Below are 26,676 nucleotides of genomic sequence, written 5' to 3'. Positions count from 1 at the left end.
CATATGGTAAAACCCAGTGTCAGCGGCTTTAATGCATATGCAAACAGGCCTGACAGTCTGTGTGTGGCTTCTTTTACATTTTAATGGGAAAGCTGGGAGCGACAGATAAAACTTCTAATAGAAAAAGAGGAAATGTTCACGTCACCACAACGAGAAACCAAAGGAGACATTTTCAGGCTAAGCAGATCTGCCCTTTGGAAGGCAATCTCTTCACTTGACTTCACAGCTTAGAAATGAAAAGAGCACACGATAAACAGGTATGATATGTTCACATTTATTGTGCAGTGACTTTTATATACATACATTTTTATACACCTAATTTACATGAACAGAAATAAATTAATCTGCTAATGTTCTGTGACTCATCTGGCTGTAGTTCTGCCACGGACTGGACACCGCACACTCGGAGCAAGAGACAGCGAAATAGTTCCAACAAAGTGACACATGAAGTGACAAGGCAGTAATATGAGTCAGTGTTGTCTAGTTTTTATTTAGTGTTACACTTTACACATTAGAAAGAAGCAGCTGGTAAGAGTTTTAGTGTTTCATTACTTCTAATATTAGAGAAACATGTAAGTGGGGGGAAAACGTCATCACAAATCACTGCTTTGCTTTCAGATCTCGTTGACCTTCGATGACATCACACAACAGGACAGACTCTATTGGTTGGATGTCTGCCTTACCGTCACATTTGTCTGTACACACGAGATTCTACTTGATCCATATGTTTCAAACATGAGTTTTATCATTGGTGGCTTCATATTTTAGAAGTTTAAGAATCCCTATTATCAGTCGTTTGAGGAGAATTCTCTTTTTGCAATATAGTAACAATACCTAAATTAGTATTTCTTAAAAAACACAACTTCTAACAATTTAAAAAATCAAAAAGAAATTTAAAAAAAAGAGTCTCGCTTTTTAAAATATCAGTATGATAAAGTGAGTGTTGTTAGTTTTGCGTTTCTATAAAGTATATATCACAATATTTTGTTGCCGTGAGTGAAGATTCGCTCTAAAATTATTTTCATTTTTAAAGAATACACATTATTTCTAGACTTCTTTTCATCTCTTTGTGAGTCAGCCTGGGGATATTTGGATTTAGCTCCCAGTGTTTCAGACAACATGGCCGAACAAATGCCCTGCAGAGATTTAAAAAAAACAAAACAAAAGTCTTACAAACTGTGTCTCAAGTCTTAGAGATGACTACCACTGTTGTGCTACATACAGGATTGATCACTGACAGACACATAGAGATAAAATACAACTGGTCTATTTAGTGTGATCTTCATAAAAAAAGGGAATCTAAGGAGCTAATAATGTGGAAATCATGTTGATAGTGTACGTTGTAGTGTTTGGAAACAATAAAAAAAATACATGAAGTGGAGCGACCGTGTCGACGCGTGTCGAGACGAGGCCGAGGATAAAACATAAAAAATGTCAAACCATGAAGAAATCGCCTCTAGATTTGTTCATATACACAAACTGTAAATACAAACATTTACCTGCTCTCGTCTTTTCAGCTTGAAGGAACGGACAGAAAGTCTACCTTTCTACTGCTAGCCTAGTTTAATGGTAAACACACTGACACTAACTAGAGTGACATGCCTAAGAAACACGAAACAACACATCAACTCCAGCCTCCTACAGTAACACGGAGGAAGAATTTACAGGTTACACGGATGGATCTTAAGCGCTAAGCTGCGGCGAGCAGCGAGAACTCTTTGTTATCAAAACATGCAGCTTGTTGGCGAGTTTCTACAGTACGATTTAGTATTTGTCGGTGGTAAACGGCTGTGTGAAAACCCCAGAGTTTGTGACTTCTTTTTTTATTTTTTTTTTATTACTATCATTTCTATCACAAGATTAATAGTTTTTCAACATGGCTCTGTTGTTCCGTCAGCCTCACAATCAACCCCAGCCACACACTCTCATTAAAGTGAACTCATAATCACCACACCATACAGGAACATCTGATTATTGCACACGAGCACTGAACTTCCAAATGTTCATGCAGAATGAATGAGAAACACACTACACTCAGATCAGTGTTTGCTCACTATGTGACAGATGACCATACAGTTCTTTGGAAGACTAAAATACATCGTTGAGGAGGATTGGGGGACGTATAACTAGCTGGCACACTACACAGACGCCTACAGTGTTTGTATAACATCCTAGAGTGGTAGAGAGAGGTGACCGATGAGTTTGTTACAGTAGCTTCTCTCACATAGTAGAAAAAAGAGGAGTGGAACAGGTGATCATTGCACTAAGGAGGGAAAAAAACGGGGATGGAGAACATTTCTGAGAAAATCTAGCGACCTCTTGTTCATGCATCTTGTAGCATCTTCATGTAAAATGACATCCAATTCAAACATTCATATCATAGTTTCTGTTAAAACACAAAAATAGTTGAAGACTCACAGAAAGAATCCCAGCAGAGCGAGATGAAGAGATGCCGGGGTGTTTCTGATAAGAGATGGCAGATTTTAAGTGTTGTATAAAGTAAAAGCTTTTCAAAAAAAAAAAAAAAAAGGAAAACGATTCAATCTTTTCAGACACAAATTCTGCTCACAGACTTCTCCACACACTAGACGAGTGAACAGACAGCTGATAATGGTCGTAAGGCGAGAAGTGTGGCAGAAAGATGAGCGGAGGAGGAGCAGAAGTGAGATTGTGGTGATGGACCTTTGTGTTTAATGGACTGTGGATCATCTTGGCTCCAGCTCATGGGGACTGAGAGCCCGACCTGTAGCTCTTAAAGCTGCCCAGCAGACTCTGCACGCCCTTCTTGACCCGGCGAGCCACAGAGTCGGCGGGAGGAGTGGGCAGGCAGGAGGCCAGGCTTGGCGGACGAGCATCCAAACATTTCTGGTAGCGAAGCTATAAAAAGACAAACACAAAACACATCATAAATTATGCATTTCAGACACTCGGCTAAGCTCGAAACACTGGCTCGTGTATGTAAACAACTTCGGTTCACATTAGTTCCTCTTTAGCTTTGAACTTCTCACATAACAAACTTCAGTCTCGACAAAAAGAAAACACATTTCTGAGGCGCCAGTAGTTAAGTAGTCAGTGTGAGCGCCCCATGCACGGAGTCCTCCAAGCGTGCGACCCAGGTTCTAATCTGACCTGTGGCTTCTTTCCCACATGTCATTCCATACTCTCTCTCTCCCCAATGACTGACTATATCCACTGTCCCATCTCTAAAATAAAGGCATAAAACGCTCAAAATAAACCTTTAAAAAAAGTAAAAAATTAAACACAATTCTCTCAGTTCTCCTTCAAAATAAATTTTGGGCAGTCAAACAATTGAAACAGTTCATCTAATTCATTATAGGCTTTACGATTCATCAAAAAGAACATACTAAACTGCTTACCTTACAGATCTACAGATGTTCTGTAATTGTCCTCTCCAAGTACATCCTTAATCATCTGTATGTTTTCACTAATTCACCCTTAACCTCCACTTGTGTTTTCAATCTTTCAGACAGGGTTCAGTATTCAGGAATGTGTTCTCTCAGACAGAAACATTTAAAAATCACAAAAATGTAAAATTGTGTCGTCTGCTTCCATTTTGTTTACAAAGCTACTGTAGATGATTGTAGTAGTTGTAAACATAAGACTGTAAATATTAATGGATGAAGCCGAGTGACGTCACCAATCTGTTACTGCAGGGGCAAAAAGATGAGATTCCCCCATGCAGTGTGTGCCGATCGAGACATGGCTTAATCAGACTAATTTGGATTTTTGAACCAGGCTGTAAAGTTGTTAATTTCATGTTTCTTCAGCCTGCCTCAAGCAGACACGAGATCAACAGTGGGATTTTGCACTTCATTTTTCAACACTGGAGGTTGCTGCTTGGTTGTGAACAATAATACGTCTGCATTAACTGGACTGATGCATTAATCTCCCAAAGTGAATAAATCGAAAATAACATGTCACAATGAAAATCTCTATTCCCTCTCTGACTTCCTCCACCTCGTATATGTGTTCAGTACTCACCATGCAGGCAGCTTGTACAGCCTCACTCAGACTGGCAGCGTTGGGCTCGCACCAAAACATGTGACAGGTGAAGTCTCGGGGACCCTCGGCCATGATGAAAGCGAAGGAGTGGACGTCCTTTCCCACACCCATGAAGGACAGGAAACGCACCCTGCACTCGGACAGCACCTCCTCACTCTGAGGCCAGAAACAGAAATGTGTCAATGAATTAATGTAACTGAAGCAGAGCTGCAGAAAGTAGACATGAAACATAAATCAGAATCATCTCCCCGAGTCCACGTCATGCTCAGTTCTTGTTTGTTACCTGTTTTGAAAGTATTGTGAGGGTGGCGGGTGCAACGTTCACATTGACAGGAGTCCAGTCACTCCTATCTTTGCTAATGACTGCTGCCGCTAGCGTGTCATTGATTATATCCATACCTGAGGAATAAAGAAAAGGGAATACACCCGACATAAGAGAGAAAATCAGAATAGGCATCATGACATAATATGTACAGTAAGTAGACTAACACAAGTGTTTTCTTACCCACTGGCTTCACTACAGGCTCGCAACCAAGATAATAAACCTGGAAGTGCTGGAAGAGTTCATTTTTTGGAGCAGGAAACTCTGTTAAGAAAAGGAAGAAGCATTAAGTGATTTCATCCACACATTTAATTCTGATGATGTACAGTATGTGCATGGTCCATGAATGCTCTGAGCTCTACCTTCGATAGGGAGGATCCCAGGGTTCATGGGGTCAGAGTTCAGCCTGCTCACCCCCGGCTTGGTCGCCTTTCTCTCCATCATTATCTAAAGTCACATCAGGTGAAGAAGAATGCAAAATGTTTAAGTAAGAAAATCGAGGCTAATTATGAACTGAATTCATGATGAAACAAATTTAATTCCACTTGACGCTGACCTTTGAACACATCTCATGTAAGCTGGTGGCTATGTTCTTGGCAGGTGAGTCACAGCGGAATACATGACACTTCAGCACCTGGGTCAGGTTGTCTCGAGCCACATAAGCAAAATCCCTGCAGGAGAAACCGAAACAAAGGTCGCGATCACACATTGAACCATTAAAGCAGTGTGAATATGTGAGCCTGTTTGAGCAAAGCTACACTTCTAATTTGTACACACAAACACAAACGCACACATTAGTGCAAGTAACACCAATCAAACTTTAAGAAATGTAATCATTAATGAATACCTTTCCCTGTTCATGAAGAAAATGCAGCATGAAAGAGAAAACAGGATTGTTAGAACACGGTGCAAAACAGTCAGGGTCATCTTTGTCTGCAATGTCCTTAACAATCCAGCAGAGGGCAGCAGAGTGCAACACATCAGCAAACAAAAGATGTCTATTGTGCTTCATATTAGATTCTTTAAGAAATGCCAAACCAGTGAGTCATGAATGAGTCACGGCTTCAGGAAGCTGTGAGTTATTCTAAAGGGGAATCAACCTCTAAATGTAGATTCAGCAGGAAACTTTTCAACACAAGAGGAATGACTGTCTGTAAAGCATTCAGTCAAAATGTGATTCAATTCCACTTAGGGTGTAGATTTACAATAATGCACTTATTACAAAAAAAAATCATGCAAAACCATGATTCCCACATAAATAATGCCTAAATCCAACATTTTCCAAAATATACACTGATGTTCATATGAAAAAGGAAATCCCCTTTACAGTACATTTTTAAGCATGTTTAGGAAGTTGGATTAATAAATACCGTTCTTGTCCATAGTCTTGTAGTGTGGAGACTGACCTGCCGTTGTCCCGGCCAACACCCCAGACCCGGATGCTGCCTATTGGCTGAGCATGAAGCAGAGTCTGGCCCAGAGGGTCGATCAAGTTCATGGTGTCATTCTCCAGGACCATCAGCATGTCTTTACCCTGTCACATACACAAACACAAAGAACAGGTGTGAGCAGCCTGGCTTCAAACCATGTCACATATCAGAGCAGAAACTACAAAAAAAGGTTTTCACATCTTTCTGATGGCTGAGTTCAAGGGGTCAATCTGATTGCACGTTAAATACTTCCTGAAGCAATGTTTGAACTCAGAACATTTTAACAGAACGTTTAATTTAGATCTGCTGTATATAAAGAAGGAATGAACGGTGAAAGGTTCTTCTGTGCCACTCACCTCTCCCCAGATCCCAGCGGTGTCGTGTAGGTTGTGTTTGTGATAAGAGAGCTGTCTGATGCAGTTGTTGACGGCCACGCTGCTCTTGCCCGGTGCCATGTCCTCCTCAGACATCTCCACCCAGCCCAGCGAGCGCACAGCGAAACACTGAGCAAACAAAAGGTGTGGCACATAAGCACAAGATGTGAATAACGTTGAAAGAGGGTTGAAATTCTAGTTGTACTGTGTTCTGTATGTGTTAATGCTACGTATTCCCTGCTTTAATGTCCACTGAATGTGCAGGTGATTCCGTCACTGTACTGAGCTTCACATAGCAAATAAAGTCAAAAACTAAGTATGGCTCAACCATCTCAAAAGTACAAACACGGCCAAGTGGAAGAGAGTAACATACTAAAACAACAAATCAAAGGTGTTCACGTTTAAGTGTTGGATAAGTTCTTGAAACCATTCTTGATAAAAAAGACACCTTACTTGAAAGGTAGTTTGCTAAAAGTAAAATTCAGCTCAAAGAAAATGGCTGTTGGAGCCAAAATTCTTATTTTTATTGATCTTTGAGAAACTCAACTCAACACTGTGAATTTGTATTTGAGTGTAATATCGACACTGAACACTAGGTGGCGCCTTGGCTTATGCTGTTCATAAAGCCAATGCTCCAGGTAATTGGATTTGGGTGTGTGTTTGGAGCAGGTAGTTGACTTGAATGAAACCGTGTATGTTTGATATTATTGGATGTGATGAGACATTTACACGGCATGATTGGATCCTGATCATGAATTAGAATAAACAGATTGAAGAGTCACACCTCAGTGGTGAGTCTTCAAGTAGCCAATTATAAATGTACTTAAGTCTCAAAGGTATGTGATGCGAAATTGTACTTAAGTAAGTTAAAGTAGAAAGACACAGGACAGCGGATATTCAATCTGACTCACCTTAGTTTCTATATCTGTGCTGAGTGGAGTTAGCTTTTCTTCTTCCTCTGACTGGGAGCAATTGTAACTACAACGACAAAGATTAAAAAGGTAAGAACACATCACCACAACAAAAAATAACAACAGCTGACAATATACAAAACACTAACTATCAACTGGACAAAGAGCTTGAGCAGCACATACTTCAGGTTGATGGATGCATAGCGTAAAGTTGCCCCTTCAAACTCCTTCAGACTTTGATCAGATGCCACCTCTCCCTCCTCCTGTTGACAAAGAACAAACACATCAATGGAGATTCATACTTATTATGGCTGGAAGATAGAGAGAGAAAGATGAACATTTCACTGATAAGTGGATGAAAAGTGTCAAGATATGTGATCCTAAAAAACTTGGGATTATTGATCAATCATTCTAGATATCTGTGTTGGATGTTGAACAGAACTCAAAACATTTGACAATTTACCTGCTTCTCACAGATATCCTCATTACCATGTGGACAGACTTGAAGGATCAAACTGCAGTTTTATATAGATTAACCATGATCTGGTTGAATATGCTCCAAAAACACATATTATAAACTATTTATCGTTGACTACATGTATATAAACACAAACAAATCAGGACCTGTTTATTTGAAGTACACTTAGTTATATTCTTGTCCCTTCTTACCTTCCACAGCTCCCCTTCACCGGCTCCTTCGTCTGTGCTGGACAGCTGAGCCCAAGATTCCTGCCAAATTTAAGCCAAATATTATCATCTAATACACTCTCCACTATCACGTCCTCCCTTTCAAGCAAAATGTGTATTAGACCTCACCTCAGGCTCCTCGCAGGGTGTCGTCTCCAGGGACATCGTGGAGGACATCATGGAGTCGCCCACTTTCCCCAGAGGAGACGGAGGCTCCCACTGGGTGGTACCTGTAGGGATGTGCCAGTAGTAGGTGCCAGATGTGTCCCGCACCCTCATCCATCCTGACGGCAGGTCTGTGTCGGTCTCGAAAGCACTGGAATCCCAAAAGGACTCTGAAGGGCAGGAAGTAAAGGAGAGACACGGTGAAGGGAAAATGTTTAACGTCGGGTTGAAGAGAAATAAATCACAGTGACCATGTGAGAAAAGAAACAAACAAACAAGGACAAAAACACACTTTCTGAAAATGTGTATTGAATACTCAAACCTTGAAAACACTGAATCAGATTAGTAATAATCTGTGGTGTCTGAAAAAGGGAACAAATTCAATCTCCTTTAAAGGGTATCAGTAAACAGATATTTTACGGCTACTAATTTCCTTCAGGATATTTGGATTTTTTTTTAATCAACGACTAATGAGGAATCTGTTGTTTTTAACAGCTGTGTAGTGGAGAAACTTTATTGTTTCTCCTCTTTTAAAGCATGTGACACAAACCATTTGGTGTTTATTTGTAAAGCTGCGTCACCTCATCATTGTTTGACATTTAAATGTACAGACATTTTGTTTATTCACTGTTCTCTGCTGTCAGTCAGAGCTGATAGAGTTCAGCTGTGACTAGTAAGCAAGGAACAACTTAAACGTGTTAAGGGTCTTCCCCTTTATCTGCAATGTTGTTTACTAGACTTAGACTAGTGTCTGCTCCAAATTGTCTGAGCAACACGTCCGATGTGTCCTTGGGCAAGACACTTAACCCCGCATTGCTCCCTCTGCTTTGGTGGCGGTGTATGAATGGATTAGTGTTGTACTTACTCTCTGAAGTACGTCGCTTTGGATAAAAGCGTCTGCTAAGTGAATTGTAACATTGTAATGTATTTTCTATAAATGCAGAGCCTTTGGCAGAATTGGCATAGCAGGGACACAGCATCAGACTCCATCTCTCCAGACTCCATCTGTATTCTTGTATATGTATAAACTTTGTTTAACTTAAGCCACATGAGTCAACTGAGTCTTATTGTGTGAAGTCGAGTTCTTAGTAATTTCCTCAACACTGATTACACAGCTACTGTACTCCAAGCACTAAACACTTGTTTCCTTCATTACACCACAAGAGATGACAACCTCGCTATATCAATGAGTTCTTACACTGACAAATGAAACTGCAATAGCGTCTCAAAACCCCAAAAGTTTGCTCTGACTCACCAGTTAACAAAACTGCACCAACAAGGAGCCTCTAAATGTTTTTCTTTCACTCCACTGCAGCATCCACGTCAATAAAATAGCCTTACACATGTTAGATAACAGGCTGTGTTGCATTTCTTATAACCGTACATGTGTGGCCTAGACCTTTACTACGTGTTTTTTCTATTTACCTCTGTTGCCATTCGGAGAGCTGTCAGCTGTGTTGTCCTGGGACGGTGAAGGCCAGCTGGTCTCTTCCTCATTGGGGGACCCATTCATGTTGGAGAACAGGAGGCAGGCATTTCTCCCCGCAACACCGCCCTCCTTCTGAGGCTCCACTTCACCCTGCTCCTCGGTGACTCCCCTGGTTTGATCTGGCGTATCCTCATCTTCATCTGATATCTTCTCTTTGTCATCCTCTTCTCTCTCTTTATCTTTCTCTTCTGTGGACTCCAGAGTGTCGATGAGGAGCGGGTCATTAAGGATGTTCTTGGATTCCTCCTGATTGAGGCCAGGGCTCAGAGTTATTTTGGGGGACTTGGTCTGCTCCTCGTTTCCCTGTTGTTCTTCCTGAGTGGTGGTCTGGTGAGGGAAGTCTTCCTTGTTCCCATTCTGGCTGATATTGCAGTTGTGGTCCTGGTCCTGCTGGTTCTCGGCTACTTTCCGCAGCTGGTTCTGGCCTTCTTTCACCCACTTGGCATTGTTGCCAGTGGACTCCTGATCGCCCCAGTGGCCGCTGTCGTTTAGTTTGTTCTTCAACTCTTCATCTTGTTTTTGTTTATTCACTACATATGACATGTCTTCATCATCATGGCCTCCCATGGTAAATTTCCATGTAACTGCTCTGGAGGAGAAAGAGGTCGAGATATGTAAGCATTATCCATGTTACAGGACGATACACTGTGCTGCTGGCTGGAAATACATCGATACACGTTGATATAAATGTGTCAATAATGAAAAAATTGTTTAAGTTGATACACTATGAAGACATTTCTCAATGCTAATCCAAAGACTGAAGTCAGTTTCTTGTTTGCAATTACCGCGACCACGTCCACTGCTAACTTCACAGGACGAACCTGAAACGTACTTCAATGGCTTCAACTTCCATTTGCCAACACGGCCTTCTGCTCTTTTTGATGTTGAGCTGAACACGGACAAATCGGAGCCATTTCAGAATAAATCAGCTGCCCGTTAATGCGAATGTATTTCTAACAGAAGACTACACAGTAAAAACACAGCAATGATCGGGCGACATCGTCTCAGCTGTAAAATAACGGGATCCATCCGCCATCATCACAGCCGTCTTCTCGGCTAGGCTAATGCTAAGCTCCTACGCTAGCAGGCTAACGAGCTTCCAAACAGAGAAATCACAGCGAGGGAAAGTAAGCAGTGATTTATCAAACTCGAGACAGGGAATTATGACTTACCAGCTGAACTGAACCCCCTTGTTGTCGAAAAATGCGCAACACCACCAGCTAGCTACATATTTCCGTGAATCGTGAGGGCTTGCTTCGTTTCTAGGTGTTTTCTGTCAGTGGGCTCGACTGGTGATGGAGGGCGAACCTGCGTCACAGACTGACGTCACTGCCAGAACCCACTGCTGCCACACACACACACACACACAGGCAGAGCAGCAGAGGAACAAGAGAAATACAAATGATATGCCTCTTTATGGACATATTAAACCAGATTGTCAAGATTTAAGTGTGTGTAAAACAGTATGCTTAGCCTTTTTTGCCCGCGCATATGTCAAGATATCAGAAGTGTGACTGTAGTAGTACCTACATGTCCATATTACCATTTTATTAAGTCGCCCCTTTTTCACTCAATAAAATGTCAGTAACATCTCTAATAAAAGTTATTAAATCATTTATTATTATGGTATGAATCAGTTATTAAGACCATTAAGAAAAACATTCAGCTGGTCCCAAGTCACAAGACAACTCCAATGAACCATTTGACCTCTGACCTTCAACAAAACAGCTTTTTAGGGATCATTTGTATGTGACTAGAATGGCATTGATAAACTTTTAATTCTGCTTAATTCAGGTTTATTTATTTAGACATTCGGTCCCCATGAAAAGATATTGACTTTTGGCCCCGCCACTTCAGCCCACACTAGAAACGATTGCACAGAGAAGTTCTCTATTTCAGTTGCAATACAATAAAACATACGTACCGCCTCTCGCCCAGTGACAGCTGGGATCAGCTCCAGCCCATCACGACCCCGAACGGGATAAGCGGTATGGATAATGGATGGATGGATGAAATTAAGCTAAATGAAAGTATTCAGCAATAAATTAAAACATTTCCGCTGTCCATGTTTTTACCTTTTTAATATACTTATATATATAAATACAAACTTTTGTATATCTCATTCTTGATTTGGCTTCGACCTGTGATTCAGCACAAACGAGCAAGCTGGTGGGGGCACAGAAACAACCCAAGAGACTGATATTTAAATTCAGAATTAATCTACGTGACCAAAATAATAAAAAATAGAAAATAATAAGACAATATTCTTGAGGTTATAACTGCCCTCAATGTCCCAGTCCTCTTCTGTTGACAACAGCTGTTCATGCAGCCAGAATTGTGGGAAGGCATTTCCCATGCTGGAAAACAAAACGATAATAGATGTACCTGTGTTATCCATCAATCAGTTACAGTATGGATTGCATTACTCATGTCTGACGCTACAAGAAACACAGGCTAATACATGTTGTGTAGATTGCCAGTATGCAACATGATAACTACACTTTTAGAAATCTTCAAATCGAGATTGACTGCACCATTTGTTGGACAGTACAGCTAACATAATCAAATATTTAATCCGTTATGGTTTTAAAAAAAGAGAGATCGTGGTAAAACATTTGAGAAATCTAGTAAATAAAAGTCCAAAATAGAAATGAACAATCAAAGATGTGACATCTTGCAAGGCATTTTGAAAGAAATATTCCCAAAATTGCATTTAACAACACTGACATTTATGCTTTAACAAATAAAGAGTTTGTAAGGCCGGGTTAAAGTCATATTCAGCAGGTTGTACAGAGACCAAAGCTCAAGCTCTACTCATCACTACACAGCCAAGCTGAATGGTAGAACACTTCTTAATGCTCTCATTAACACCACTCATTCATATACTTGCATAATTATATAATATTTAAATGCTTGGTTTCAGACATCCCTCATGCTTGCCCAGCTGTATACAGTTCATGAACATTTCCCACAAGACAAGCATAGAGTTAACGTGTCATTTGTTTTTATAGGAGGCACTATTAAAGAGTAGCACAATCCTTACAGGGCGACTTCTTTATAGTAAGCCCACTCCAGTAATAAAATAAGGCTTTGCATCCACTGAAGCAGTGCAGCAGACTGCCATGCTGACCTCCACAGGTTATTCAGTCTAAAAGTTTGAAGATTGTACTCAGTCCACATGATTACAGGTTAGAAGATGAACAGTCAATATTAAGCTCCTGTGCAGACAGTATCAGCAGATCAGTGACAAAGATGACAACACAATTTAAAACTTTATATCACATAGAAAAAAAGACACAAAAAAAACAATATAAAAGAAGTGACGGCTGCTGAGTTAAACTCAGTAGCGACAGTGGTGTTGGATGCAGCGGAGGAGTAAGAGTTTAAGGCAATACTGGTAAGCACCACAACACCATCTGGGATAAGAGGTCGGGTTCAGAACAGGAGGGAAGAGGACTTCTTTTTTTCACTTGTCCTGCATTTTTTCAAGAATTGGCACAATCATGTCAAACTTCGGCCTCTTTGCTGGGTCTTCGTTCATGCATATCTTCATCAGCTTGCAAATGTGGGGAGAAATTCCGGGGGGGATAGTGGGCCTCAAACCCTCCAAGGCAACCTGGGAGTCAAAGCAAACAGAGATGTTGCTTTAGTGGAAAATACATTCTTAAATGCATCATAGCTTTGAGTAACAGTAGTTTTGTCTGCAAGCATCTGCCACTCAGCTGGTAATTGAATAAGGAAAAGATGGCTCTGCTAACCTTCATGCCTATTTCCATATTGGACAGGTCTGCATACGGCACCTCTCTGGTCACCAGCTCCCACAGCAGGATAGCAAAGCTCCACATGTCTGCTGACCGACGATTGATCTCTTCAGGCTTCTTCTGCAGAGCTGAAAAAGGCAACAAGTTAATGTAACACAAAACCCTTCACAACAGACACTACCCCATCTGCCATAGTCATGCAGGGGCTGAGTGCAAATACCCAAACAGTACGATGACTATAAGATTGAAATATTTAGTTTACTTTCTAAATGAAACATTACTTAATGCTTTTTATATACAATGACTGAATTACAAAAACACCATGCACATCCCTCAGTTGATGCTGGATTCAAAAACATGAATAGGTAAAGAAAAGCAAATAAGATCGGCACACCTAGAAGCTCACGTTTGAAGGATTTATTGATAAGACAAGCTATAAGATATAAAAAGATCGGAATTTTAATGTAATAATTTGAACAAAGACTGCACTGAAGTCTGCATCAGCTGTGTCCATCTCTAACCTGACAGCGTTTAAATATTATAAAGACAGCCTTTCTTAAGATACAATGGCCTTTTGGAAGTCTTAGGTAAAATCTGTAAATGTTTCAGTGGCAAGCATTTTGTGCTCTCAATTTCATGGCTCACTAACCACCACACGTATGCTGCATGGTTGTTTCTATGGCAACTGGCTGCAACATATCCCCTGCACCCTACACATACTACGTCTCCATCGTGCTCCACAAACTGCTCTGTAAACTTCAAACCTCCTCTGTGAATCCTTGTTGATGTTTGTTTCATCCCTGTTTATTTTCACATTTCATAAATCTGTTTATGTTTCAAACATGCTCAAATTTCACCCAATCTCCCAGGATATCGGCTGCAAAATTGCATTAAACTCTGAGAGAGTCTAGAGTTCCCAGCATCCAATCTTTTACTCTGGAGCTTTTGTGGCTTCAGCTGTCACTTCTGATCTGCGCTGTTTGAGTGATGCCTACCCTCCGGGGCCACCCATGCAGGCGAGTACATCCTGCCGGGACACTGGAAGGAGAACTTGACGTCTGCCATGCTGATCCTGGCTGTCATGTCTTCATCTATCTGTGGAAACAGGGGACTTCAAATTGTAACAGACATTTCCTTCTTCTGCAGTTCTCTGTGTTTAAAGGCAACACAAAATATACTTTCAACGATTAACATTTACGGACAATCAATACTTTTATGAGCCTGAATTCTACACTCGAATATCTTCTTACCATAACACTCTTGCTATTGAGATAGTGGCGAGGGATCATGGGTTCAAGAGTGTGTAAGAAGGCCATCCCACATGCAATGTCCAGCGCAAACTTCACCGCCTGTGTCTGGTCCACCACAAAGTCTGACGTCAGGATAAATGACAAACAAAAGCAGGTTTAGGACACTCTGGTTTCCCACACAAAATAGGGCGACACTGAACTTGCTGCTGTAATAAAGGTGACGACAGCATAATGACAAATGCACAAGAGCAATAAATCAAATGATAATTATAAAACCCATCAACAGTGGTGACAAGTACAGCTTTGTGACCAGAGTGGTGGTACTCACTGGTGCCTTCATGCAGCACGTTGTAGAGGGAGCCATAAGGCATCCAGTGTGTGATGATGATAGGGTGGGGAGCAGGAGGAGACTGACATCCTCCCAACATGGGTAGGACATTTGGGTGGGAAAATATCCTGGGATGGAGCCCAAGAGGGAGGGACAGGGGAGAGAGACAGACAGACAGACGGACAAAAAGAGGCAAACCCACGTAGGATTTGATACAAACAGACTTGTGTGAGATGCAGCACCCCCCAAAAATAAAGAATACATAAAGATTGGTTCAACACAATGCAAACAGACAAATGAGAGACAACAACAGTACAGAACACAGAAGGTGTGGAGAAGTGAGGATTAGATACTAACCTGAGTTTGGGATACTCCTCATTAAAGTCTCTGCTTTTCCTCGTGGTCCAGTCACGAACTTTGAGCACTTTAACTACAACTTCATTTCCTTGCCAGCGTCCCTGCCACAGCTGACGGGGAATAAATAAATAAATACAAAGTTAGAAGTGATCTTCAGCAGCCTTTTTAAATAGTAAAAATAATAAGATAAACTACCTCTCCAGACTGGTTCTCATTTATTCTAGCCAGGAGAGAGAGCTGCTTGTAGTCAATGCCTGCATGTTTGTTCAAAGTGCCATTGCCTAACAACACAAGATTGAGAGAAACATTAGTGGCAAGTTAAAGCTCAGACAAAAGTCTCATTATTCATGTGACATTTAACAAAATGCTAAGCAGACGGAAAAGTGGTCAACTTTTCAAACACTACATAAAGGCCGGTAAGGGCGCCAGCGCCAGTATGGAAACTTTTTTTCCTTTCATGCACCGCTCAGACCAAACCAACTGATGGAAGCTGGTCTGCTAATAAACTGGTTTATGTGTGTGTGAAACTCACGGGGTCGAGTTCTGGTGGTGCCTTTCCAGAACGTGTCCTTGAAGGGAATTTTAGCCAAGTTCTGTCCCATTTTCTCAGCCTTGTCTGTGTGGTGAAGGGACAGAGATAACGCATTACGACAATTGATCAAAAAGACAATCAAAGGCACACTGATACGTGAGAAAGAGGTCAATGTGTTGTCTGGATACCTCTGAGGAGTTCACTCAGGTGCGGTTTTGCTTTGTCCATTGGGGTTTCTCCGTATTTGTTACAGATGCTCACCTGAGCCCCATTAGTGACCAGATCCTGAGTAAAAAGTAAGACCTGTGTCAGCAACATTTAATGCTTCATCATAAAATTGATCAGTCTCAGTGTAAGACCACCAGGGGGCGCACTGACCTCAGCCACTTGGTCTTGGCCCCAGAAGCAGGCGTAATGCAGAGGTGTGTTTCCATGTTCATTTGCTGCGTTGGTGTCTGCTTTGCACTGGATCAGCTAAAAGAGGCAGAAACAAAAGATTATGTGATAAACAAAGCTGCTCAGGTCTTGTTTGAGCTGTACACAGAGATGAGCGTCAATGCTGCAAACACAAATCATGGAGGTTCAATTCGCCTGTGGACACATACCAGAGGTATTGAGACATGCCTAATATTAAACTCAATAGCTGCCTGGCAGCAACTCTAAGTCAGACACTCTGAAGCACTGATGGCATACCTAACACTTTGATACAGCATGTTCCTGTTTGTTCAGAGAATAGAATGAATGTCTTTAAACATAAATTACAATATGTGAGGTCTATCTGTTTTACAAAGCGCACTGCTGTTTTACAAAACAAGCATTCATCAAAGTGAATGCTGCGTCTCCCTAAATGTACACACAGTATATACAAATATTACATGTGACATACTGGGGATTCGTCCACAGACTATCATTAAATGAATGCCTGTGCTGCTGGTTGTATTGCAGCTACTGCTTTGTGTACAAACCTAACTTTAAAAAGTAGACTTGTTCTTCTATTTCTCTCATCTTATAGAAATATAATGGGCGAAAAGTTATCCATCTGCTATAGATTTAGCTTTCTGCTATAGAAGGCTTTCAAAGAGTAGTAAAAAGACAAGAGGACTACCTCAAATACAGGAAGAATAAATTACATATTGTAAGTATAAAGAGTTTTCTTTAAAATCAGAAATATTTTGATCTGTCCTGAACATTTGATTAAGTGTAGGGCAGGTTTGAAAATCAGGCTTGCTCCACTTGACACATTTTATTTTCTGTCAACACTAACAAATTGCTAAGCACTCCCCTCTCTATCAAATTGCTGATGGTGGAGCTGCAAGAACAGACAAGACCTTTGTGTTCATAATTGCTGTTCAGATGTCATAATTTTTTCAGTTTCATAATATCCTGTTTTTATGACCAAACTTGAGGAGATGCATCATTTTATTGGACTGTGAGATCTGAACACCTGTGTGCAAAACAGGTTGGGTACAGTTTACCAGTTTAGTTGAGAAGGAAAAAAAATCAATTTCAGGCACACTAAAAGGTTTATTCTGAAAAATAGTTTTGAATGTTTTAATAAGGAGGAAACCTATATTATGAATCAGAAAAAGTTTTAACAAGGAGTTAAGGGATGATGGTTAAACCGTGGGAGGGAACCTCTTGCTGCACTTCTGTGTGCATGCAGCAGCGTTTACATGAGCCCTACCTTTCCTACGATGTCGCGATGTCCGTGGCTGGCGGCCAGGTGCAGGGGCGTGTCGTCTCCACGGTTCATGACATTGATGCGAGCACCTCTCATGATGAGCATGTCCACCACGCTGGAGCGGCCCTCCCTGCACGCCCAGTGGAGAGGGCTGAAGCCGTGGTCATCTCTACAGAGAGAGGAGCATTCATATTCAGTGAAGGTTTCACCAAAACCTTAAGCACAGCAAGAACTTTAAATGGGCAAGCTGCAAGCAGGAAAAGTGTTTTTAGAGAGATGAAAAAGTACAGTAGCCACTTCAGCCCCTCAGTTATCCACGGTTGGTTACTCCCTGCAAACAACTCTGTGGTGGTCTTGGCAAAAAACCAAGAGGTACAGACTCAGAGTGTTTTTTTGGAGCATATGTGTTTTGCTTTGACACTCAAAATACCACTCACAACAACAAGAAGGCATTCCAGAGAAAAACAAGATGGTCAGCAGGGTTGGGCCCACTAACAATTGCATTGCCCTGATTGGACAGTCATTGTCCACTGAGCCCTCTACTATCACAAACCCTGAACTACGCTCTCCGGCCCAACTACTGTTCCTATTTTTCCAGTGCAGAGCCAGACTGAAGTCATTTATCAGCCAAAATGGTTGTGGTGTGTTTTACCTTCAAAACTCACATTTAAATGCCTTTCCTCTTTTGTCAACTGAAACATCTGATTTCCTAACAGTCATGTTCAGAAAAAGTGTGGCTTCTGTTTTATTCAGTTCAAGAAGCCCAGCCCACCATGGAGTGTCTCTTCTGCAGGGCTGCTTAAAAGTCAGTCACAACGGACATCAGCAGAGCGGGTTGTAACCATGTTATTGTCGCCTGGTACAGAAGAGGCTCAGTAGACCCCAATGCTTGTCAATGGAGTAGAGAGCTTCGGAGCAGCTTATAAACAGGAGTTGTGCTGTCCTGCTCATGCAGCTCAGGATCCATCACCTACCTTTGCCTCCATCAGTTCTTTGTGTTGGTTAGTGGTCAACTTGTAACTATGGTTGGATAGTTTACAGCATGTCATGATGTCGTTCCTGCAGCGCTCCGTGTATGATTATAGATAAAAACTAGAGATGCACCAATTTGGAAAATCAGGGCCAACACTCATACTGATGTTTGAAATAACAATTTAGTCAATTCCTGATTCTGACACGATGTTTGTTTCATGACTTCTTTCAGTCTAAGACTCCCACAATGCCACCATTTTCTCTCATGTTTGACTTTGAAAACAAGTCAGAGTTTGTTCAATAGGTGACTTCATCTGCCCAATAAAATCCTCTTCTCTGAATCAGTAGTTAGGTGTACTTGATGCAGCATTCAATTGATTTGGCACAACAAATAAACATCGGCTACTGCTGACAGCGGTTCACGCCACATTATTTTCCAATGTACCCGATGTCTGTCAACAAGGCCAATATCAGCCGATACCGATGTTGAACCGATGCAGCGGTTGACATCGCCGACACGGCCACATGTAAACTCAGTAGCCATTACCCTATAACTAGAAATAATCATAAAATATTCTATGAGGTAAATAAGCTTCTTTATAATTCTGTAGTTTCAGTTACAGCTACAGTGCTGTCGAAATGAACATCTCTGAAAACTAAATCCACAACATCATCATAAGCTGGATCAAAACAAACTGAATGTTATGGCCTTCATAAATCTGCAGCGCTAACAGCAGCTTTGTTTGTTAGGGCAACCAAGCTGTTTATCTCCAACTACTGCATTTTTTTCAACTTGCGACCTCAGCTTTATGAGGAATTACAGTCATCTTCCCCTCAATATAGGAAGTTCTTTCAACAGCTAACAGGCCTCGGGCACTCATCATTCCTCATTGTCGCTGTGACACTGGCAGCAACACATGTAGGACAGTGGCCTCGATTACATGGCAGAGTGACTGATGGAATATGTCCACAGAGGAGAAGAGATAAAGACACAGTAAGTGCTGAGTGACAGAGTCAATCAGGAAAAGAGAAAATGATAAGGCACGCCGAGTGTTCACTGCAGTCCTTATAAGGCGCAGTGAGACTTCCTTAAGCATGCAGACGCTCCAGCTGCTATGTGTGATTGTGTCATTCTTCATTTCTCTGCTGGGTCGTGGTCACCTCCTCCTCCTCCCTGACAAAGTTTCTTCCCTCATCTGAAGTCTCTCCACTCCCCCGTATGTCTCCTTCAAATTCATCTTCTCTCTTTTCTATCCACTCAAACAGCTGGTCTGTCTCGATGATAAATTCCCTGTTCCAGACACTTTTCCATTCACTGTTTGTGCCGAGCCAAACACAGCACAATCCTCTTGTTAACAGAGTTCTGCACTTTTTTCTGAAATTATGTGTAGGCGCACAGCATGATAATGTGGTCCGAGGACTGAGGGAGTATTATGATTCTGCAGGAACCCTCTGCCCCCTACCCTGCCATCAATTCACTGGCCTGCATTCACACATCCTGCAGAGCTCGGCGCAAAACAGCATCAAGAGTCCCACACAAACCCTCAGTCCCACAACACACATCTATCTGTGCATCTGGGTGACCTGCTGCAGCCACGCCACATCTGCTCTGTGTGCAATTTCCTCTGAGACCAAAAGGCCAAATCTCTAAAAACTAATTAGTCAAAGTTTATGAGAGAAAACCTCCCCACAGACTCACTTCTATAATTTTTTATTAGGTTTCTGTGGTAAGCTCAGGGTCTTTTAGAGGAGGAAGTAGCGTTATGAAGTTAAAGGCTGTATGTTAGTAAGCTACATTTCACACATAAACACTATTAACACCCTGCTTATCTGTACTACAGTAGAATCACTGTTAAAATGTGCCTTTTTTAAAAAGTTGTTTTAATTGTAGACTTGGGACACAGGAATAAGGGGGGTCCCTGGTTCAAGTCCCGATTTGGACCAAGTCTGGAATTGGAACTGGATGCTGGAGAGGTGCTGGTTGAAATCATTAGCACTACCAGGGTACCCTCGAGCAAGGCATCTAACCCCAAACTGCTTGGAAGGCCAGTCCCTGTGCAGCCCCCTCACTTTTATTTAGTTTCTCCAATGTGCAGATTTGCTGCTTTTCTCTTTTAATATCGTTGTTAACAAATCTGTGAATGTCCGTGTTTGTTCAGGAATTCAGGTTTAAACACTAAACACGTGAAGAGGGAGAGTACTTGAAGTCTCATGTCAATTAACTGTCCCCCCCTTTTTTTTTTTTTACATCTTTGTCATTATTTGATCTCTTTACACCAACAGGAACTTGGCACAGAAGAACTCAGAAAAGTTGGGCTATTTAAGAGACAACTCAGCACAAAGTCATTAACCCTGTACAGTGGAGCTTAGTATAACACTGCTTAACAACGTCACACTTATTTTGAAAATGAAACTGCTTTATCAAGTGTTTTACCTGTTTCAATCAACTTTACTTGAACGAGAAAAAGCCCTAAAAAATGTTTAGAAGTTTTTTTTTTTCTCTTTGTGTGTGCTGATAACATTAGACATGATGTGACCTTTTCTAAATATCACCAAACAAATTACTTGTATTTGACAAGTGCATTGTTAATTTCTCACATTTTCAGCCTAAATTGGTAAACAGAAAAAAGGACACAATCCACCTAACACTGTACAGAATCTACCACTTTCACATCCATTGACATTCTGGCATCTGCTTTCTACTTGTGTGTGTGTGTGTGTGTGTGTATGTCTATTTAGGAGCTCTTTTTATAGGATAGATTTCCCCTCAAGCTGGCTTCATCCCCACAACCCAAAGGCACTTGAGTGCCAGGGTTTTCTTCTGCTCAGCCCCTCCACACAGGCTGCGGTAATTTATTTCAGGCACTTCCACCTGCCAACAGTGCTCAGTTTGGCAGAGGGAAAAGCCAGAGGAAGAGCCCTGTCTGCACCCTGTATGTCTGTGCCCCGACATCCTCGCTGGGTCATATAACAAGTCTCAGATAAGGGAAACAAACTCCCAGACACATCTAACAGATAAAAAGGAGGAGCCACAGAAGAAGAAATATATGGTTTCTAAACAGTTGTCAGTACGTAGTACAACTGTCACTTCAGTGGTTCAGGAGAAACACGTTTCTGGTATTTCTTTTCTTTATTTTGTCACCTCTTCAAACATCAAGAAATCATCATGCTTTATTAAATAATGCTGAACATACAGTACATGAAAGCACATTATTTCAAGCAGAATTGCCTATGTGTTGGATTTGGTTGGCTATTTTCGGTTGGCTGATAGTATCAGTGCCTGTCACAGATTTATTATGATACTGTCCGTGTTTTTATTTTCCGGTATGCAGCTACATGAAAACTTTTTGGGAAAAACTTTTTTAAAACACTGTCATCGCACAGAGAGAGCAGAGGATGCTCTGACTGAACAGTTTACAATAATCTGAGCACTGTCTGCAGCACATGAAGCAGAGCAGCTGAGTAGACAGTGGTTGACAATGAACAATAAGGTTTACCTGTGTACAGTCATAAAAAAAACAACAACCCTTGTTAAATGTGATAGACTGACTTTGTCCGTTCACAGATCTACTTATTCTGAAATCATGCCTACGTTCTTCAACAAGCCGTGACACCACTGTCTAGTTATAACAGTAACCACGGCAGGGTTACAGACTCAAACTTCTGCTCACACCATCACAGAAGTTATGAATGAAGTCAGTATCCACGCTATAAAGCTACCTCCATCCTATAAACAACAAGCTTCAACATTAATAGCATAATAATAAAAGTGTGGTCTGACCGTCCTGAACAGTTATGAGTGATAGAGTAAGTGTTCTGCTCACACATGTACAAGGCTCCTTTTAAATGTGTATTTTGAAGAAGCTAAATTAAGATAACCAGCAGTGCCATGATTAAACACTTGAAAGCCAAAGAAAACACAAAATCATCAAACTTATTTCTCAGTTTGGACCAAACGCAATTTAAATGGGAACTATGAGTAAGGGATATGGGGGACAGTACCGAGCTATTCTATTATTTGTGATGAAATCTCAGCTTTCATACAACCAGGGCTGAAATCATAAAGCTTGCTAGCTCAGCTTGTTTTCTATAAAATGTCAAGCAGTGACAAATGCTCATTACAGTTTGCTATAGCGTAAGACAATGTTGTTGTTTTTTAACTTTTGTCTGACCAACTGTCTAAAACTCAACTTTCTGCATACAATTTTTTACCAGACAAGTGAAAGCAGTCGGCTTCTTTGAGTGGCTTCATTTAAGTCAACACTTTAAACCAATGACAATCATTTAACAAGTACTGGATTTGTAACACAATGGTTTTAGTCAGAAATAATAAACATTCTTTAAAAAAAAAAGGACATATTACCCTTCAGACATATTTTTCAAACAAAGGGAAGTGGCAGTGTAACACATATTCAGAAAAAGACCGGAGAATTTGTTTGAAAGTTTGCAATTAACTCTTCTTAACTTTGAGGAAATGTTGAGCGGAAATGAGGGGAGCTATCTAATACCGCTGGGAGAGGAATACCGGAAGCACGTAGGTGGAGGAGGGGGGTGATGTGCTCCATTTCTCTGTCGAAAAATTCACTATTTGGCACACAACACACACACTAACACACACAAAGATTCTCTGTCTCGTCACGCATAACTCTTAAAGCCCTTCCCAGCTACAATAATCTCCTCCCCCTCTCTCTAAGTTTTGGTAGGTGGTAGATGGTTCCCTCGAGGCCTGTGTGTTATTCCTTGTAAGGAGATTCAGCATTCCTCTACTACTCCTTGTCTAGGCACTACATCAGTGTAAACACGCTATCATCCAGGAGCTCAGCAAATATTACAGCGAGGATCTGATAGGCTGAATTATGGCACGTTTACTCAAATACAGCAAGGAATGAATTAGCAACTCTCTAAAGGCAATAATAAGTGTGTTTTTACCCCCACTGTAGGAAGATACATCAACTGAAAAGGGAACTTGACATGTAATCAGCTAATGGACGAGTCATGTGTAGGGGTGCAAGGATCCACCCTGCTTGACGCAATCATCCAGTCTTACAACAACGAGAAAAAAGCAATAATAAAGAAGAACATTGCAATAAACAAAGCCAAAGCAGACTTAAAGAGAGACCGGATCTTCCATCATTTCTTGCCAAAAGGACATTTTTTGCCATTTCGATGCGCATGTCCAATCAGCGTTCATAGTACACGTTGTGATTTGAAGGAATATATTCATTAGTGCATGGTTTAGTGAAAACGAAGCTGAATTGATTCTGCCAGTGGCAGTATCTACATGTACGGGAATGCATTGTCAGAAAGCAAACATGGCCTTGGCCTCAGTCTGCTGCATTTTAATAGCTTCATTGTAAACATATCAATAATAGATTTAAAAAAAACTGCTAAATGCTATTGTGATTAACTTCCACAACAAATATACTAAAATATAGGGGAGGCAAAAACAGAGGGCGCAGCACAAAGATTAACAGCCATCGTAAAATATCAATTACCGGTACTTCTATTGCTGCTTTGAAAACAAAAGAGATCCAAAAGAGAAGCTTCAAGGGGGGCCACAACTACTTCACTGACAAGCTTCGCCAAGTCTTTTTTGCCCAGAGTCATCTGAGGATACAGAGGCTGACTGATGATCTGTAACTACCGGGCAGATTTATGTTTACTAAACATGTCAAATCATACAGAAGCCTGCAGTGTATATATATTTTATTCTTTCTGTAAGGCCTATATTGAATTGCAGCAACAACTAAGAGCAAGATAAAGTCCACCATCGAGGCAGGTTTCCTGTCCAGCATCATGCTTCTGAATTACTCCACTGGCATCTGGGACATAAACTTAAGCCCACAAGGAAATGGGTTCAATCACAGGCCATAATCTCACTGGGGAATAAAAAGGCGGGCTGTGTGCTTCAAAAACTGAACTTCAAAATGCAACATTCAAAGCAAGCAATGACACTGCAGTGTAGGAGACATTTCCTTGATAATCTGATGCACTTTATCTAGCGTCACACATTTATGTCCTGGCAAGTTTTGCAGATAACATAACATATTTCTGCAGCAATACTTGGCTGAACATTTAAATTAGAGAATAGGGAAAATATCAGACACTATTCTAGTTTGTGCACGTGAATTCTGGAAACCATTAGTAAGAGAAAACACACAAATAAACCTTTTGCTCACCCCTGATTGAGGTCATTCTCTGTATTGTCCAACCATAAGCGTACAGCCACTGCATTGCCTTCCCGGCACTGTGTGAAGATATCATCCATTTTCAGGGCTGTTTTCTTCTTCTCTTATGGTGCAACCTCAGGAGTAGATGTGGAACAAAACTGGGACAGATAAGAGGCGACCCGAGGGGTTCAGCAGGGTCCTGGTCAGCATCAGTCCCTCATTTGGGGCAACCAGGGGCTCAATCAAATAGACTCTGGAGCACTCAAACGATATCTGAAGATTAGGGAAAGAGGAGTTCTGCTATTAACACATTTATAAAATCAGTCAGACCTTCAGACAGGAATATCCTCTCTCCCGTGATTCTGTACAGACATAAAAAGAAGAAAGCCAAGCAACCACTAATCCAAGTGTTGAGTAATCGTATCCAACTTAGTAATACTGTATGGGAAGTTTACAGCATTGTGACTCACAACACTTGGCTGTGAAAAGCACTCTGTGTACACAAGGATAGATAAATAGGCTCATTGCATGTCCAATTCTTTACTTCCTTTATACGATTATTGATTTTTAAAATCTAACCTACTTGTCTCTTGCTTATGCCAACGTAGCAATCTCTGGGTACAAACCATTATAGTGTTTAAAAAACGTGCAAAACAATAAATTATAATCAACACTGTAGATACAGGGAGAAAATTGAAGGGCGGCTGTGGCTCAGTTGGTAAAGTTATCGACTCTCAACCAGTTGTCTGATGTGTCCTTGGGCAAGACACTTAACCCTGCATTGCTCCCGCTGCTTCAGTGGCGGTGTATGAATGGGATTAGTGTTGTACTTACTCTCTGATGTACGTCGCTTTGGATAAAAGCGTCTGCTAAGTGAATTGTAACATTGTAACATTGTAACAAATCACAGTTTGAATAACCCTCTTCATATTTTGCACAAGCTGAACTATGCTTAGATTATTTGTTGCCAAAAATAAGAAGCAACTTTGAAAGCAATTACTTTTGTCTTCATATGATGACATGGTAACAAAAATGGAATGACACAGCAAGAGTGGGAGGAATCACACTTTTTGACATTCGTGTATGATATCCTTTAATGAAGGAATGTGTTTTAAACTGTATGTTTACATAATAAAACCACTGAAAATGTAAGGTAAATTACAGAACAACTGAGCCTGGAGTTAAACTTGATATAAACGTAGTCAGCCAGTTAAATACAACTTCATTACTTTAGGTTTAATAGGATTTGTGTGTGTGTGTGTGTTTAACATTAACATGGCATGAATCTGGTGTCACAGTAAGGGTCTAGCATTAACCACTCACTGCCTTTACAGCAGTCTGACTAGCTTCACTGCAATCTAGTTTACCCAGTGGAATATGTCTAAAATAGCTTTAAAAAATCCCTTTATCTCCAGGTAGTATCCTTTAATAAGTCAATTGCACTCTTGTAACTAAAACTGGGTCTTCACAAAGCAGGCAGCATCGAGATGACTAAATGAGATACAACAGGAAGGTTGAGCTAAAAGGCTAACCAACTCTCCTGACGCCGCACACCGTCTCCGCTATTTAACGCTGACTTCACGGATATTAACGTTAAAGAAACGGTAAAACAGTTCAAACTGACTGTGAATGTATCCCCACGGCGATAAACTTACCTGAAATATTCGTGTGTCGCCGTGTAATATAGTTACAGACAGCAGAAGTTATGCACAGCGTATCCAGCAGATTGAATGCTGCTGTGTGGGGACGTCCACACCCTCACCGCCACCGGCCTCCGTACGTTACGTGGTAACGTAGAGTGGAGGCAGAGAGCGCCCCGCCCCCTACAGGCGGCAGAGAGAACTGCAGACAGTCAAAAAATATCCACAGCCTCGGGTCACAGTTTTTAAAGCTTCAGCAAAGCCCAGGTTACAGTTATTATGTGCATACCCGAAAGTAAAGGAATATTTTACTAGCTGTTTTGAATGTGTTGGAAGGAGGATTCAGATAATTTACATATGTAAAAATGCAAGTATTATCAACAGTTAACAAACAAATGCACTAATACCTTTTTAAAGGTGCACTATGGAGTTTCGGTAAAGAGAAATGTGAAAGTTGGAGAAGTGAAACAATTCTATGCTATATTTTCTGAACTGTATACATAAACTTTACTTAAAAAAAAAAAATTGGGTCCCTGAACACTGTTTGGAGCTAAAAAGCTACCAGGAGAGTTACAGTTTCTCTG

The 26,676-nt window shown here is 41.0% G+C and overlaps 2 protein-coding genes across 5 annotated transcripts; both read right to left on the bottom strand.

Moving 5' to 3' along the window:
• Positions 1–258: 258 nt before the first annotated feature.
• apbb1 (amyloid beta (A4) precursor protein-binding, family B, member 1 (Fe65)) lies at positions 259–10,707 on the bottom strand. Of its 4 annotated transcripts, none has more exons than XM_061046933.1 (14): positions 10,574–10,707; positions 9,338–9,990; positions 7,877–8,082; positions 7,730–7,789; positions 7,244–7,323; positions 7,061–7,127; positions 6,132–6,278; positions 5,716–5,879; positions 4,902–5,016; positions 4,708–4,792; positions 4,529–4,609; positions 4,307–4,422; positions 4,003–4,179; positions 259–2,877 (listed from the first exon to the last, which is right to left on the bottom strand). In XM_061046933.1, the coding sequence occupies exons 2-14, from the start codon at positions 9,966–9,968 to the stop codon at positions 2,722–2,724; spliced, it is 2,085 nt and encodes a 694-aa protein (XP_060902916.1). In that variant the 5' UTR covers positions 9,969–9,990; positions 10,574–10,707; the 3' UTR covers positions 259–2,721. The 4 variants fall into 4 exon arrangements, with proteins under 4 accessions (XP_060902916.1, XP_060902915.1, XP_060902913.1 ...); XM_061046932.1 differs by having other exon boundaries at positions 9,338–9,985; positions 10,570–10,658; XM_061046930.1 differs by lacking the exon at positions 10,574–10,707 and adding an exon at positions 10,223–10,269.
• Positions 10,708–11,463: 756 nt separating this feature from the next.
• On the bottom strand, positions 11,464–26,193 carry LOC132980672 (integrin-linked protein kinase). The gene is made up of 13 exons (XM_061046929.1): positions 26,108–26,193; positions 24,462–24,725; positions 17,314–17,479; positions 16,008–16,103; positions 15,818–15,914; positions 15,630–15,713; positions 15,293–15,378; positions 15,098–15,207; positions 14,741–14,868; positions 14,413–14,534; positions 14,158–14,257; positions 13,160–13,290; positions 11,464–13,017 (listed from the first exon to the last, which is right to left on the bottom strand). Exons 2-13 carry the CDS (start codon positions 24,548–24,550, stop codon positions 12,868–12,870), a joined length of 1,359 nt encoding a protein of 452 aa, XP_060902912.1. The 5' UTR covers positions 24,551–24,725; positions 26,108–26,193; the 3' UTR covers positions 11,464–12,867.
• Positions 26,194–26,676: the final 483 nt, after the last annotated feature.

This window comes from Labrus mixtus, chromosome 9 (genome assembly GCF_963584025.1).
Source record: "Labrus mixtus chromosome 9, fLabMix1.1, whole genome shotgun sequence".
Taxonomy (NCBI): domain Eukaryota; kingdom Metazoa; phylum Chordata; class Actinopteri; order Labriformes; family Labridae; genus Labrus; species Labrus mixtus.
The sequence above is the reverse complement of the archived record's forward strand: the minus strand, read 5'-3'. Positions and strand labels throughout refer to the sequence as shown.

What these genes read in the sequence shown, in the direction of transcription:
- apbb1 (XM_061046930.1), bottom strand. Translation starts at nt 10,254, where the DNA reads ATGGAAGTTGAAGCCATTGAAGTACGTTTCAG. An exon ending in GCACAGATATAGAAACTAAG is followed by an intron (nt 6,279 to 7,060) that starts GTGAGTCAGATT and finishes TTGTTTGCTCAG; the next exon opens with TGTTTCGCTGTGCGCTCGCT. An exon ending in CAAGACTATGGACAAGAACG is followed by an intron (nt 5,017 to 5,715) that starts GTATTTATTAAT and finishes TTTCTCCTGCAG; the next exon opens with GGATTTTGCTTATGTGGCTC.
- LOC132980672 (XM_061046929.1), bottom strand. Translation starts at nt 24,550, where the DNA reads ATGGATGATATCTTCACACAGTGCCGGGAAGGCAATGCAGTGGCTGTA. An exon ending in GAGAATGACCTCAATCAGGG is followed by an intron (nt 17,480 to 24,461) that starts GTGAGCAAAAGG and finishes CTCTCTCTGTAG; the next exon opens with AGATGACCACGGCTTCAGCC. An exon ending in TGCATGGGTGGCCCCGGAGG is followed by an intron (nt 13,291 to 14,157) that starts GTAGGCATCACT and finishes TGCCTTTTTCAG; the next exon opens with CTCTGCAGAAGAAGCCTGAA.